Source organism: Populus trichocarpa, chromosome 6, assembly GCF_000002775.5.
Source record: "Populus trichocarpa isolate Nisqually-1 chromosome 6, P.trichocarpa_v4.1, whole genome shotgun sequence".
NCBI classification, from domain to species: domain Eukaryota; kingdom Viridiplantae; phylum Streptophyta; class Magnoliopsida; order Malpighiales; family Salicaceae; genus Populus; species Populus trichocarpa.
The window spans coordinates 5,791,624-5,808,802 of NC_037290.2; the positions used below are offsets into that span (position 1 = coordinate 5,791,624).

Genomic DNA, 17,179 nt, shown 5'->3' on the forward strand with positions numbered 1-17,179 from the left:
TTTTTATTTCAGGTTTTTTTATATGAATTTTCAAGGCTGTCGGTGTTTTATCAAGGTGTCTAGAATGTTTCCAGTTAATAAACCATCATCCCTGATTTTCTAGCCACTATCTAGGAAAAGATGATGACACGTGGGTTGCCTCAATATAAAACGGGTAGTCTAACTTTATTTTTTTTTCAAAATAAAATCAAGGTGGATGAATAGTTAAGAAAAATAAGAGACTCACGCACTGGCCCTTTCTAAATATGTTAGGCGTGGTGGACTTCCTTATTAGGCATGGTAGCTTCTGGCCTCTTTCCTCTCTTTTTTTTTAAATACCTTTTTAATATGTATTTTTTCCTTTATATTTAAATCAATACTTCTTTTCTCAAATTATTTATTTTCTCTATTTAGTCTTTTTTAATTAGTAGTTGTTATTTAAGTTATTTTGTATGTATTTAGTTTTTGAAGAGATTATTATAATTCATTTATCTATAATTTTTTTTATGTTTTATATAAATGGACATTATTTTAAAAATTAAAAATATTTTTTTAGATAATATTTATAATATGTGCACCCTTACATAATATTTTTTTCCCTTTGATTTTATTCAATCAATTTTATGTGTGTGTCTATTTCTAAAATCATATGATTAAAAAAATTAATTTCGATAAACCTAGTCATGAAACACAATCGGGTAAATGGCCTGAGGTCAAATATCTTAATCTACATCTGTCTCTCAATTTTTTTTTAAATTTCATCTTTAGTTATCGTTAATGACATTTATTAACACAAATGGTTCTTGATTTATTTAATTAGAAGCATGCATAAGCTTTTAAATTTACACTTAGGATTTTTTATGTTAAAAAAAATGTCGGAAAAGCCTGTATATTTATTTTTTTGTTGGAAAAAAATATCTTACAAACAGCAAAGCATGAGTCAGATAGCTAATAATACTTTATGTGTAAGATAAGTTTTAATATGCTTTGTTTTTAGAAAGACAAGTGATGCGAACCTTGTGATAATATGGTCACGCAACCCATAACAAGATTGACAACGAATCCAAGAAAGCCAAAACATGTTTAATAAGAGTGTGCCACAGTGGAAACTTGTCTCAAAACACCAACACTATTGGAATAAGAACCCTCATCTTACAAATACTATTTCACGAATGAGAATTATAAGGAAGACGCTAAGAAACCAATGAATCTTTGATAAGTCAATTTAGTTCAGTAGAGAACCAAAGAATACGAGGATCTCTCTCTCAAAAGTTGAATAAATTTAGTAGCAATGACATTATCAAGTCTGAATACTTTGTTCTTACAAAGAATATTTATACAATTTAAAATAAAAACCCTAATGGATTTATCCTTGCGGGCTAAATTGGCCAGCTTACAAAACCGGCCCAAAACCTATACTAATACACCATAAAATATGGATCTAAACAAGCCTTGGACCATAACTGAAACTAATTAATTTATTAAGGCCAAACAAGCTTTGGGCCTTAACTAATTAATCAATCCCAAAAGCATAAATTAAGAATAAAAAGCTAAGCTACTGAAACTTAAAGAGAACCAAAAGAAATAAAAGACAACTGAAGCTAAAGTATTTTCAAAGCCCCTAGCTGCCACATATATCCTAAGAAAGAAATGACTCAAATTTTTCAATGAATCCAAACCACATTAGAAACCCTTGCAGCCTAAACCTATCCACAAGTTTAAGGCCTAAATAAATATAATTTAATCTCACTTTATTATCCAATATTAACTCATTGCAGGTCTGGATTGAGGGCCAAAAATAGCCATGAAAGAACATTTCATTGATGGATCTGCCAAAATAGTAATAACAAATTTGACTAGTTTAAATAATATGTTTCCAAACTCTGATTGACTTAAAATTATACCAAGATATAGTTTCATGTATATAGTATCTCCTTGTAAAATTTCAACTCGATTTAATATACGGTTTAAGAGATACACCAAATCTTGTAAAATTGGTTAGCATGCCTTTTAAGGCAAAATTCGGACCTAACTTGGTTTGTATCATCTCCTCCATCCTCAAAAGAATTTGTCCTCAAATCTATAAAATGAAGATTATCCTGCTAAGAAAAAAAATCAGTATTAAGCTAAAAAATAACATCATCATCAAAGCTTAGAAGAACTTTGTTAGAAAAAAAGGTCTTTCTAATAAATACAAGCTCTCATTTTAACCATCTTCCATTTTTTTTTAATTTTAGTTGTTCATCATATATTTGATCAGGTTCCAAAGATAAAAGAGTTACAGGCCTTCCATCCATCTCAAAAGAATTCCTATATGAAATCAACTCTTTTACTTATTTTTAAAGCTCTTTTGTTTCCTTAAGATTACTTCGATAGGTTAGGTGATCAGAAATTGATGAACCAAGTACAAAATCAATATGATGTTTGATGCCTCTTATTGGTGACAAGCCACTAAAAATCTCATCATGAAACACACCAGCAAAATCCTGCAACAAAGAAATACAAACACTAGGAATAGAAGAGTCAAATTTTACAGTTTTAAAATAAACTTCCTAATAAATAAGTAGAATTATCAGATGGTTTGAATAATATATATATTTAACCTCACCCTCTTTTGCATAAAAATTAGGTTGTTTCTTTAGTTTTTCCACATAATTCATACTTCGCCCACTTACTTTTTTCACTCATTGGGTTCTACCTCCATTCTTGGCTTGATTTGGGTTTGTTTTAAAAGTGGTTAAATGGTTTAGGTTCTTGGTCGAATGGTTTTAGGTAGTGGAAGAAGTGTTTTTGGGTTATGGTTGAATTTGATGGTTTTCTTTCTTGTTGTTTCTTACTTTGATTTTCTCTACTCATGTTATAATGTTCCTTTTTTAGCTTTATTTAATCATCTTATACACCTGTTTTGGTGTAAGAGGTACAAAAGTGATGGTTTTATCATATCTTATAATAATATATCTATTTCTAATCCCATCATGTGTTGCCTTTTATCCAACTATCATGGTCTCCCCAACAAGATGTGACTTGCATGTATTGGAACCATATTACACAGAAATAAGACCTACAAAATCACTTTCACCTCACCATAATCATCCAACCATTGCAATCTATAAAGTCTATGATGCTTATTAATACACAAGTTTAGTTTACTAATGAGGGCTATACTTGCTATATTAACACAACTTTCACTATCTATAATAAAATTAAATATCTTGTTTTATACAAGTGTCATAACCTATTTTTAGGTTATTCCCTAAATTTTACATTTTTTCCTTCCTCATAAAAAAATAAAAAATAAATAACAATAGCAAAAAGACCGGTGATGTGGTAAAAGCAAGTCGAGGAGGATTCCACACACACACACACATATAAAATCAAGCTAAAACCTTGGATAAATTTAGAGCATAATTATACCCTGTTGTATTTAAGACTGAAGAGATAATGTATATTCTACGTCAAATTAAATAATTATTGGATGAATGTGGATAACAATTAAATCGAAGAATAAAATTAGATTTTTAATAGGTGAATTTAATTGAATCATGAGCCAAATTAAAAGTTGAATTATGTTTAAGAATTAATTTGGGTCTAATTAAAGAATCTAATTAGGTACGATGACTTAATTATACTTTAAATGGGTCAAATTATTTTTGTCAGTGACTTAATTGGTGAAAAATTAAGTTTGAGAGCCCAATTTTGACTTAATTGAGAAGATTGAAATTTTAGAGGATCAAATTTAATTTTTACAAAGTCAATTAGTTCAAATTAGGGGTAAAATCGCAAGAAAATCAAAGTTTTACAGTCAATTAAGGGCTAAATTGAACAAATTCACAGTGAAGAACTATTTTAAAAATGGAGCCGAAATCTAAGGGAAAAAATGAATGAAATCAGGGGTGAAATTGAAGAGAATTGAAAGTTTAATGGTCAATTAAGGGTTAAATTACATAAATCTAAGAGCAAGGACCAAAATGAAAAGACACCGAAATACATGGACAAATTGCATAACATTAAAAGTTTGAAGCCAATCAGGGGTGTAATTGAGAGAAATCACAAGTCGAATGACTAAATTGAACTTTACCAAAACGGCACCGTTTTGGTTACTATTCATCTTCTTCTTCGTTTTTTACCTGAAAAAACTACCGAGGGAGCTACTTTACATGAGCATTTAATGCTTCATCTCTCCATCAAATTCGACAAAACTTACACGAAAATTATGGCTTAACATTTAACCACACCTCAATATGGTCCTTTCTAATCGATTGACACCATAATGACAGTAGCGCCAGCCCAAAAAAGCCAACTTAGAGAGGCTTCAACTGCCAAATCTGACAATTCATGATGGTCACTTTAAGCTAACGATTGGGATCCTTCATATCAAGGGCCAAGATTTGACACCAATAAAGACAAAATATTGTTCTTCCACCCTTTAAAAATAGGGGTGGATTTCATGCCCTGAAATGGAAGAAATTCAGGTCTAATGTTGACAAAAGATCAGTCTCCTCAATTTTTTTCTAGTTGCCAACCTTAATCTTTTCTCCTTCACTGCCACAACTTTGGCTTCTTCAGCCACCATAACCTTCCCCCTAGGCCGTGATCGACGATGACTCAACATCTTTGCAAACCCATCTCCTTACCGACGATAGGGACGACCATTATAAGTTTCTCTTTTTCTACCGTAAACTTCTTCTTCCTGCACTACAACAACCCAACCACCAACACCTCCAGCCTCTATCGTTAGCCACTAGTACTTCCATCGTCCTCATGCCAAACCAGTGACGACAACCGCAACCTCTACGTCATGTGAGCTTCTTCATCTCCTCCCCCCTCTCATCTGTATGCTTCTGCTGGCAGATGCAAGGTGGGCTGAACCTGTTTCTGCCCAGCTTAGATGGTTGGGCCGGGTCTTGCCCAAACCTTAAAAAAAAGAGAAAAATTTCAAACTTTTCAAAGGGTGTTTTAAAAAATATTTGTGGGTCCCTTGCATGTTTTTCCAATAATTTTACATAATATTGTGCTATAGACTTACACTATAAGATACGAACTTGGTATTAAAAATACCTGATTTTCTACAAAAATTTTCTTAAAAAGAACTTAAAAATTCAAATAAATAAATTTCCTCTTAAAAAAAAACATAAATAAAAAAATGTTTTATTTTCGTGCATACGGCTGAATCTTAAGAGTTTTCCAAGCATATTTGTCATTAATTTTTTTTTTTGCATCTTTCTCATGTTTTTAAAATGCAAAAATGGACATCGTAGCAAGTTTATAATTATTCATTAGGGTTTGGCTAAAATATCAAAAATCCTTCAATAATTATTTTGTTTAATTAATATCCGGGGTGTTAGGATTTAGCTGTAGAATTTAATATTTGGAGGTATAAAACTATATTGTAGAGTATACCCTCAGATATTAAAGATACAAAAAAAAATGTGATGCTAAAATTTAGAGCTTCGAATGATTAGGATTTAACCTGGTAAGGTAGAGACTTCCTCACGAATGGAGATTTACCTTGAACCTTAGACAAGACTACCAGACAGAAATGTGACTTAGAATAACAATCAAACAATCTACCAAAACAATAACAACAAATTTGACCAGTATTTGTCGAACTCTGATTGATATGAAATTGTATCAAAAAATAGTTTCATGTGTATAGTATCTCCTTGTAAAATTTTAACTCAATCCAATACATGTTTTGACAAATATTTCCAACATCGCAAAACGGGTAAGTGGGCATTTTAAAGCAAAATTTGGATCTAACTTGATTTGTATCAACAATTTTTTTTGAAATAAAAAAATGTTCACCTCAGTTTCACGACCTAACCCGCCAATTTCTTTCTTAAAAAAAAGAGAATGTCTATTCAAAGCAAAATAATTTTGAACTAAAAAAAAAAACAAAATCCAATGACGGCATAATTTCTTAAAAATATTTAGACGATAACATATTGAATTGATTTTGATTTCATGGCCTAATTCGTCAGACTCGCGATCTAGTTCATGGACACCAATGTATTTTATTATATTTTTAGACTCTTTTTTATTTAATTATATAAGACATAAGTTGAGTGATGAACTCCATTTAGTTTAATAACTTTGTTCTTTTTGAAACAATTTTTTGTTTAATTAAACTACAAAAATAGATTTGGATCCTTTTTGTGTGATTGCATTTTTTTTACTGGATTCATTCCTTAACATTTGATTTGCTGGGGATTGAGTTTCACGAATTTTTTATATATAGTGCTTTTGGTCTAATGATCCAGGTCATGAATTTGAAAAGTTAACGAGAATTAACATCTTTTTTTTAGTTATTTTCTTTTCTGATTTTATCATTCAACACTAGTGTTGTTTTTTTTAAATGGTTTTGTGGTTTTTTTTTTATCTATTGAGTTATCTGATCTCATGACTTGGAAGACGGATTTATCGAGTTAACACGGATTGACTCATCTTTTATTGTCCAAATTACATATCCATTATGCTTACTAGGGTTGACTTGTAGTATTTTTTATTATATTTTTTCTCAATTTTATATTTTCATATTTAATAGGATAAAAAATAAACATAGTTTTTCTTCTCCTAGAAAAAGTTTTTTTTTCAAGTTATTATGGTTGGTTTTTTTAATTTTTGTTTGTTTATTATCATTGTTTTTTTATTTAATTAAAATAAAACCAGTTTATTTAACTAGTGAAAGCTATTAGAATTTTTTTTCTTTTTAAAACATATTTGTGCAACCAACACATTTTATTTAAAAAAAAAACAATTAACACGAAACCTAAATTGCAGAAGCCCAGATCCAGTAAAAAGCTAAAATGAAAAAAAACTGTAAAACCCAATGAAATCCTATTGGGTCCAATACAGCCCAACTAAAGCACAAAACCACGACCCCTTAAAAATTTAAAATTATCTAAATAATAATAGTAGTTAGGGCTCTCTCCTGAACCGATGCTTCCTGCCTCCATTTGCCAAAAATAAGGTACTCCTGTTACTTTCCCTCCACTGTTTATTTTTCTCTCTTTTCTGTTTGGTTCCGGAGAAAATTAGGGAAAATTAACAAAACCCCAAAATTTGTACTTCTCTTGCGATGCATTAGATGCCCTAATTTTCCTGAGTTTTCTCAGCAACCAAACAAGCAGAAACCACTTTCTTTATAACCAAAACCTCTGTTTTCTAAGCTGAAATTAGAAGAAAAACAATAAAAGAATTAGGTTCTTGGTTTCTTTTAATTTTGTTTGATGCTTATCAACTTGTTCCAGTGCTCTGATACTGTAACAACATCTGAACTTTTATTGTTTTTGCGTGTTTTCTTTTCTTATGAGCAGAAAGAGTGCACAAGTTTTAAGTTTTGGAAGATTTTTGCTTAACTTAGAACTTAGAGTGAGTGAGGAGTGAAATTAAGCTAGAAAATATAAATGGAGGATACACTAACACCTGCTAAGAGAAAAGAGCTTGAGAAGGAGGAGGAAGTGCAAGAGGAAGAGAAAGCAGAGATTGCTGGTACACCACAGAAGCAAGATTCTGCTTTGAAAAAGAGGATTTTGACACGGACTTGTGTTCATGAAGTTGCAGTCCCACACGGGTATGAGTCGAATAAAGATGAAACCTTTCACGGGACTTTGTCGAATCCATTGTATAATGGGGAGATGGCAAAAAGTTATGCATTTGAACTCGACCCTTTTCAGAAGGTGTCTGTAGCTTGTTTGGAAAGGAATGAGAGTGTTTTAGTCTCTGCTCACACGTCTGCAGGGAAAACTGCTGTTGCTGAGTATGCGATTGCAATGGCTTTCAGAGAAAAGCAAAGGGTTATTTATACTTCTCCGCTGAAAGCCTTGAGTAATCAGAAGTATAGGGAGTTGCAACAGGAGTTTCAAGATGTTGGGTTGATGACTGGAGATGTTACCCTGTCACCAAATGCTAGTTGTTTGGTTATGACTACAGAGATTCTTAGGGGGATGCTTTATAGGGGTTCAGAGATTTTGAAGGAAGTTGCTTGGATTATTTTTGATGAGATTCACTATATGAAGGATCGTGAAAGAGGGGTTGTTTGGGAAGAGAGTATTATTTTTATGCCGCAAGTGATTAAAATGGTTTTTCTTTCTGCGACTATGTCGAATGCCACCGAGTTTGCGGAATGGATTTGTCATTTGCATAAGCAGCCTTGCCATGTGGTTTACACAGATTTTCGACCAACTCCTTTGCAGCATTATGTTTTTCCTGTGGGTGGTGCTGGGTTGTATCTTGTGGTTGATGAGAGTGAGCAGTTTAGGGAGGACAATTTTATGAAGCTGCAGGATACTTTCTCTAAGCAGAAAGCTGGTGAGGGGAACAAGAGTGCAAATGCTAAAGCTAGTGGAAGGATTTCAAAGGGTGGGAATGCTTCAGGGGGTTCTGACATATACAAAATTGTCAAGGTTTGCCCTCTTATTTGTGCATTCTTTCTTGATTGTAGTATCATGAGGTGCCTTCATTTATTGCTTCATTGAGCATTGAATGGGTGTTTATTATTCTTTCTCTCTCCAATGATCGCTTCTCTATCACCATATGTAGTTTTTGAGTTTCCATTTTTCTGATGCCATCAATAAACTGAACTTTTCTTCATAACAATTGACTGAGAAGAAACTGTTTTGTGAAATAAATGAATATTCTTAGATGGCTCCTCAGACTCTTCAAATACATTTGTAATAAGCAACTTCTCATTTTTTTTTCCTATTCTCAATTATCTCATTAAATTTGCTACAGACAACACGCTCTGTTAAAAGAAAAGAAGTTTACTGTTTGTTGACGTAGTACTGGTGCGTCTTATTATATGCTCCAAGTTAGTGATTTTTAATTTTTAATGTGAGTGCTATTATCTGTTCGTGCATTTTCTGGATTTTTAAGTGGGGAATTGTAGTTTGCCCTGTTCATCTTGTACAGCTTGTTGATAAAACTGCTCAATCATTGCTTTCACATGTAATTTCAGATGATTATGGAACGGAAGTTTCAACCAGTTATAGTTTTTAGCTTCAGTAGGAGAGAGGTTGAACAACATGCCATGTCTATGTCTAAGCTTGATTTTAATACACAAGAGGAAAAGGATATCGTGGAGCAGGTTTTTAACAACGCAATACTCTGCTTGAATGAGGAAGACAGGAATTTGCCTGCTATTGAGTTAATGCTGCCTCTACTTAAGCGAGGCATTGCTGTTCATCATTCCGGTCTTCTCCCTGTAATCAAGGAACTAGTAGAGCTTCTTTTCCAGGAAGGCCTTGTGAAGGCTCTGTTTGCCACAGAGACAGTAAGTCTTCACAGGAAATTGGGTTGCAGTTTTAGTTATAATCAGTTTGTGGTCTCTGCAACTTACTTCAATCTTGAATGTTAATGATGAACTGTCCTTTAAATATCTATCTTTTATGCCAGTTTGCGATGGGTTTAAACATGCCTGCAAAGACTGTTGTTTTCACAGCTGTTAAGAAGTGGGATGGCGATAGTCATCGATACATTGGATCTGGTGAGTATATCCAGGTAAGTGATAATTTGCTGCATTTCTCTAGAGCTTTGAAAAACATACGTACACATAAATGCTTATGCATATATATGTGTGTGTGTGTGTGTGTGTGTGTATTATTATTAGTTTCTGATTCTACTAATTTCTACAGATGAGTGGAAGGGCTGGACGACGTGGTAAAGATGAGCGGGGTATTTGTATCATAATGATTGATGAACGGGTAATTCTATAGCTTTTCATCTGCGCTGTACTCTTTGTTGTTTGGTTCCATTTTTTTTGGTGTGAATTTGGTAATTATTACTAGTTTTTTTTCAACCATCTTGCTAACATTAAAATGAAAGTTGTTCTGCTAAATGTTAATTATGTGGGTTTATGGTTACTAGTACAATAATCTGCATACACATTATATAAATGTATAAATATGAAAGTCAACCTGTATTTTCACTTGAATGCTGCCCATACTACACATATAAGCCTTTTGTGTCAATGGAAACTAATGGTCTTTAGTTATAGGCTTTTAGCAGCACATCATGGTATCTTGCTTAGATCCTTGATAAAGGCAATAAAACAACCTGGTCTTCTCTTTCAAATGGATTACTTTTTCTGTTACCTTTTCAGATGGAGATGAATACACTCAAAGACATGGTTTTGGGCAAACCGGCTCCTCTTGTTAGTACTTTCAGACTGAGCTACTATTCGATATTAAATCTAATGAGCCGTGCTGAAGGCCAGTTCACTGCTGAACACGTGATAAGAAATTCATTTCATCAATTCCAGTACGAAAAGGTTTCTGTCAAATCCCTCACATCCTTGTGTGCATGTCCTGACTTCATGAAGTGTTCAATCACTCATAGATCTTTATCTCTTTCAGGCTTTACCAGACATAGGGGAAAAGGTTTCAAAACTGGAAGAGGAAGCTGCTGTTCTCGATGCATCAGGAGAGGTAATCATTTCCCTCTGTTTCTAAAAACATTTTTTCTGTCTCTCGCTCTCTCTCTTGAAATAATATAAGTAGATACTATATGAGTTTTTGTTGTCTTGTATTAGGCTGAAGTTGCTGGGTATCATAATCTAAAACTTGAGATGGCCCAGCTTGAGAAGAAGATGATGAAGGAAATAACAAGGCCTGAAAGAATTCTTTATTATCTATGCACTGGTCGGTTGGTATGTATGGACAATGAACACTGTTGTTGAAGTTTGTTTGCTACTAAATGGCTACCTGGCTAGTATCTTTTATTCTTTTCTTTAATTAACCTTATTAGCGATTGATTCTCTCACAACCTTATAAATGTTGCTGGGATATATGGGCATAAGAGATCAGAAGAACATTATAGATTTTACCCTCAAAAAATTTAGAAACATTTAAAGGATGTAAGTTAGAGGGAAAAAAAGCTGAACAATAATTCCTCATTTATGCAAATTTCACTTGCATTTGCACACGTATTTATAATTTCAGTAATGATATATCTTTTTTCCCCCTCAGTAGTGGCTGTCTGTATTGCAGATCAAGGTAAGAGAAGGAGGAACTGATTGGGGTTGGGGAGTTGTAGTGAATGTTGTTAAAAAGCCCACTGCAGGATTGGGAACATTGCCATCAAAAGGTGCTGGTTATATAGTAGATACTCTACTTCATTGCTCTCCTGGACCAAGTGAGAGTGGCTCCCGGCCAAGACCATGTCCACCTCGGCCTGGAGAAAAGGGTGAGATGCATGTGGTAAGTTGATGCATCAGTGGGATAGTAGTTTAATCTCTTTTCAGTATTGTGGCCCACTAATTAACTTCTAGTGCTTGTACTGGTCTGGTGGGGATTATGCTTTTGTTTACTTCTGGGTTAGGTTCCTGTTCAGTTGCCCCTGATCTGTGCTCTAAGCAAAGTGAGGATATCCATTCCTGCTGACCTTCGGCCATTGGAAGCAAGGCAAAGTATACTTCTAGCAGTGCAGGAGTTAGGGAATCGGTTTCCAGAAGGCCTTCCAAAGCTTAACCCTGTAAAGGTAACTATTTCATGTACTTGAATGCTGGCTCATTTCAAGAGCATATAATAGGCATAGAACAAAATTACAAACCTTTTGATGCTCTACATGGGCTTTGGAGCTGTTACCCAGTTTATTACACCACCAACCCATGTTCAAGCATCAAGCCTTATATTTTGAGTTGGCACATTTTATTTTACTTTTTGGAATATGGAAAATATTTTGTAGTCTTAACAAAGCTCTTATCATACAACGCCCAAATTAGCTGAGACATGTGGAGTTTTCTTTCCGTTCACTTTTCAGACTGTCTTTCATTCCTTTCCAAAAAAAAAAAACTCATAGAGCATTAGGCACTGATACATCAGAAAGAGGAAAAGCATGGTTGCCATTGATGTTCCCTATCCTCACTCTGCTGTAAGCACCATTAATAGATCTCACCCTTACACTTTCTCAGTTGCTTCTGGTATCTTCACTATTTGACTTTTCGTGTTTGTTTTATCATATATATAATGTTTTGAGCTTAGATCTCTAAGAATGCTGCTGTTATTTGTATCATGGTTCTATTTATTTGCAGGACATGAAAATTGAGGATCCTGAAATTGTTGAGTTGGTTAACCAAATTGAGGAATTGGAACAGAAGTTACATGCGCATCCACTGAACAAGGTTTTCATATCAATTAGAATCAACTTACTTGAAATTCTGTAGAAAGTTACTGCACTTGGAAAATTCTCTCGACAATGTTTGCTTTAAGTGGTATCTTTAGCAATCAAACTTACTCGATTTTATGCATGCAGTCTCAAGATATAAACCAGATGAAAAGTTTTCATAGGAAAGCTGAGGTGAATCATGAAATTCAACAACTTAAGTCGAAAATGCGTGATTCTCAGGTATTTTCCCTTATTGGATGCTTAGTTTGACAGAACTTGTAAGATATAGTTGGATTTATTTCTCTGTATTGATTCCGGATGTGTAATGTATATTTCTGAAAGCCTGTGGGAAGAGAATGCCTTTTGGCATAAACTTTGATTCATCTTATTGCATGGAGCACTTTTGTATTTTTTTTCTCCATTTATCAGAAAAGAAAAGGGAAAAAAAAGCATCTTCAAGCATAATGAATTATTTGCATGGGTGATCAGCCAATAATTTGAGCCTTGAATTAATAGTGTAGCATGTGGTTGTGTGTACAATGGAATTACTAGTTGCTTTCTTATAATTCATGCAGCAGATCATTTGTTTGCTAGGTATTGATAATTTTTCCATTTGCATGCTCTGATGTTTTTAGTGTACTCTACAAGAGACACTAGAAAATCTGCCCACTACCCAGAGGTGTTGAATCTTGATTGGGTGTCCATATCTGGACAATACAGCCACACTGAATAAAGATGAAAATAGCACAAGCATGCAAACTTGAGTGGCTGTTCCATTTGTGGCTTTTGTTCAAATGGTTGCCAGTATTTGCTTTTGTTGATGTTGGGCTTGTTATTATCTACTCCATGATTTGTTACATTCTTCAGTTTTTCATCTGCAGTTTTTTTAATTTGATTCTCAATTCTTTGCAGCTTCAAAAATTCCGTGAAGAACTTAAGAACCGTTCACGGGTCTTGAAAAGGCTTGGTCATATAGATGCTGATGGTGTAGTCCAGGTGAAGGGCAGGGCAGCCTGCTTGATAGACACAGGAGATGAACTACTTGTTACAGAACTGATGTTCAATGGTGAGCTTATGACCATTATTTTTCTTTCTTTAATTTTCCATGCTTTGCAGAATCTTATTTTACCTCAGGCTGGGTTTCTCTGGCCATGTTGCTGGTGGCCTTACATGCATATAATTAAGGTTGAGCCTCTGATTTCATCTAGCAATATTTAATTTTGTTAATGTTAATGAATTTTTTATCAGGTACCTTCAATGATCTTGATCATCACCAAGTTGCTGCTCTTGCAAGTTGCTTCATTCCTGTAGATAAGTCAAGTGAGCAAATACATTTGAGAACTGAACTTGCTAAACCATTGCAACAACTCCAAGAGAGCGCAAGAAAAATAGCAGAGGTTGCTATATTTTTTTGTTCGTTGTTTTGTTTATATTATGCAATTGACTCTTTAAGAACAGTCAGAAATGTCTTTCTGCATAATTACAGATACAATATGAATGCAAATTGGACATAAATGTCGATGAATATGTGGAATCAACAGTCAGACCGTTCTTGGTGGATGTGGTTTACTGTTGGTCAAAGGTAAGTTTTTTATATTTTATTTTCAAAGAATTTCCTATTTTGTTGGCCATGGACTGGTTAATATGGATACCCCCTTTTCTTTTCCTGATTGGTGTCTGGTTTGGGCAAATTTCTAAATCAGCATGAAAATTCTGGAGGGATCATTTTTGGTCTGTATTGTTTGTGATATTGCTGACATCCAAATTGGTGTTTTGGCAACTCAACCAGTTGGCCAATGAATAGCTGGTAGCAGTGAACAATGTTTATTCAGCCAGCCAAACTTTCCCCCTCTCTCTGGGCAATCATTTCAATGTGTCTTCCATTTAATGTGTTCATATGACTTATTTCTGAGAGGTTCCCTATACCTCTTGGTCTGTACATCCAGACAAGTTTATGGATTTGACCATTGCTTATTTATTTTTAAGCTACAGGGATTTGGTTATTGAAGACTACCTGAGTGCTGTATCAAATTCATTTGGGTTTAATTTTTCTTTTTCTAGTCCAGTGTTGAATAATCTGCTTGCTTTGCCCTTTTTCCAGGGAGCTAGTTTTTCTGAGGTCATACAGATGACTGATATCTTTGAGGGTAGCATTATCAGAAGTGCTAGAAGATTAGATGAGTTTCTGAATCAGGTAAATTGTGAAATATTCACTCTAAAACGTCATGTGCTGATCTTCTTGTGCTACTTCTCTTCAAAGAGAAAATTGTTGTATGGTCCAATTCTATTGTTCCCAAAAGAATAGTCTCTCCAAAAAGTTTCAATAACACCACTCCGTTCTCTAAGATAATCTATACTGTGTATGCTGGCTTTCTCTTGAACATGGAAACAGTATATGCTTTCTTGTGCAGCTCTTTATTTGAATTTCAGTGGAATTATTGCCAATAATTGCTTTCTTTGCCTTCCCAGTTGCGTGCTGCTGCTCAAGCTGTGGGTGAAGTCAGTTTAGAAAGCAAATTTGCAGCTGCCAGCGAAAGCCTTCGGCGAGGTATCATGTTTGCAAATTCTCTTTACCTTTAAGCTGTCTTTTTGCAGGCTTTTGTATGCGTGTGGGTCAAGCACCCATGGGCACAATAGCTCATCTCATGCAACATTGTTTCCATGGTGGCCACTTGAGATTTGCTATAACTGACAACTATAGGTTCCATCTCCTTTCCTCCTCATGTTGCTTCTAGTTTTTTTTCAATGGCACTGTTGCTGTTGATATAGTTCATTTGACAGTTGATTTTCTTTGTAAACACAAAGTTGGAAACATGGGAAATGAAAGGTATACCCATGTAAGGCCTAACAGCAATGTCATTAATTTCTCTAGATTTAACTTGACAGACATCAGAAGCTTTGTAGGTGTTACTTTTACTAGTCAATCCATGTAATGCAGAGCTGCAATGTTTGAAGCATTCAATTTTCTATGAAAGAAAACAAAAAGTTGCTTGTTTGATGCCTTTTCCTGCTTTACATATCGTTTTTTATGTATTTATGAAACTTTAAAACAACCATGCATAGCAGCAGACTACCATATGCTGGAAATAAATCTCATTTTGTCTGCAATTCTGTAAAAGAGAAGACGGTGTGCTACACATTGAAAGCTTCATTTTTTTTTAAAAAAATTCTCACCATTTCGAGAATAATCAAGTATAAAAGCGAAGGATTTTACAGAAAACCAAGCTAGTAGATTTGGTACATGCCGACAAAGCCGAATTTGTGATGAAATCATGCTTTGATTGGGTCGAAAACAACAGCGGAGTGGTTTGCAATATGCAAGCTGAACTGCCCTCCTTCTTCGCTCGCATCAATCTTCCCCGTCGCAGGTGGAGCTTTCATCTCAAAATTTGACACCAATCTTGCATTCACCAGTCCCATGATTGGCATTGCAAGTATGATCCCTGGGCAGCTACGTCTGCCCACGCCAAATGGTAGGAAGCGAAGCGAAAATCGACCTTTCCACCGACAACAGATTCGGTGTCACGGTCTTCTTCCAAGAATCGCTCTGGTCGGAATTCTGATGGTTTCTCCTACCAATCAGGGTTGTTAGATAGCCACCATGCGTTGACTACCACCTTTGACTCTTTAGGAATGGTAAAACCTCCTAGTTTTGCTTCTTCAAGGTTCATACGGGGCACTAACAAGGGAATTGGGGCGTGTAGAGTGTCTCTTTTATTGTGGCTTGCTAATATGGCAGTTCATGCAGGTTAGATTCCGTGACTGGATTTCCCTTTAGGACGGTTGTGATTTCATCTCTGATCTTCTTCTGAACGGTTGGATGATTAACCAGTTCAGCAATGGACCACAATGCAGTCTCTATACCAGCAACATTAATGTTCTCTGCAATGTAAAGTACATTTTCTTCACTGGTTACTCCTTTCATTTGAGCATGAATCATGTGATCCATGGCGCAGCTTCTCTCCATTGGCAGCCATTATTTTCCTGAAAAATCACAAATAAGTCAAATTAGGGCTAAAAAGGAAATGTTGCCAGGAATTTAGGTGATCATTTTATACAAAGAAAGAAAGATCACATTTCCCTCAATGGTTTAAAATCAACAAAAACATCCTGTGTGAAAAAAACTAAAAAACCCTTCGGTTTGATGACATATTTTTTTTTTGATTCCAAGGATAAAAATGTTATTTTACTATATTTTAAAAAACAAAAAAAATATAAAAAACTCTCGGTTAATAATTTTAATTTTTTCACTTTGAGGATAATTTAGTCATTTTAATATTTTAAAAATTATGAAAAGATACATGCACCCCTACAATCTTTTAATAACTAATGTACCATGGAGAAAAAAAACTGAATTACCACTAATTTCAAGATATCTCATTCTTTCTTTGAAGGGTAAAAAATTAATTTTATTATAGTAATAAATAGTTTTTATGTCAAGATATACAATATTTTTGCTATGCCTTTCATAATTTTTGTATGACACCCATTATTAGCCATAATTTTTTTTTTGTCAAGATATATCAACATAATTACTTTTTTTTTTTTTTTTATCTATAATGACTGGAATTGCAACCATGATAACCAGTTATAAATCTTAGCCTTATAGATGTGAGGTTGGTTAAAATCATGGCATCTACGATGGTGTCCAAGTCCCGATTTTAATAGCTAATATTTATTAATTAAACAAATGGAATCAAACTCATAGAATTAACACTTACTTTTCCTATATATATATATATATATATATATATATATATATATATATATAGAGAGAGAGAGAGAGAGAGAGAGAGAGAGAGAGAGAGAGAGAATTTAGAAAAGGAAAAAAAAGCATGCTTAAAATTAACTTGCTTAAAATTAGTTAAGTATGTTTAAGATTCCCCAAAAATGAATATTTATAATTTCTATTGTATGGGAAGTGTTTATGAATTTTATACATAGAGTTCTCGGGTTCTCATTGAAGCTTTATTTATTAGGAAAAAAAATAAATCCATTACTCTTTTTTTATATATATAATATGAGAATTTCATCAACATAAAAATGGAACCAAACCTATACAATTGTTAAGACAAATTATGTTGAGAGAAGAAGAATG

The 17,179-nt window shown here is 34.0% G+C and overlaps 1 protein-coding gene and 1 pseudogene across 1 annotated transcript; one reads left to right on the plus strand and one right to left on the minus strand.

The window, feature by feature from the left end:
• Positions 1–6,848: 6,848 nt before the first annotated feature.
• LOC7485515 (DExH-box ATP-dependent RNA helicase DExH10) lies at positions 6,849–15,077 on the plus strand. The gene is made up of 17 exons (XM_024603877.2): positions 6,849–6,949; positions 7,296–8,384; positions 8,936–9,250; positions 9,373–9,477; positions 9,612–9,680; positions 10,079–10,246; positions 10,332–10,403; positions 10,508–10,624; positions 10,965–11,174; positions 11,296–11,454; positions 12,008–12,097; positions 12,229–12,321; positions 12,994–13,147; positions 13,330–13,478; positions 13,568–13,663; positions 14,183–14,275; positions 14,551–15,077. Exons 2-17 carry the CDS (start codon positions 7,386–7,388, stop codon positions 14,659–14,661), a joined length of 3,000 nt encoding a protein of 999 aa, XP_024459645.1. The 5' UTR covers positions 6,849–6,949; positions 7,296–7,385; the 3' UTR covers positions 14,662–15,077.
• Positions 15,078–15,228: 151 nt separating this feature from the next.
• On the minus strand, positions 15,229–16,149 carry LOC127905463 (cytochrome P450 CYP73A100-like; annotated as a pseudogene).
• Between the last annotated feature and the right edge of the window lie 1,030 nt (positions 16,150–17,179).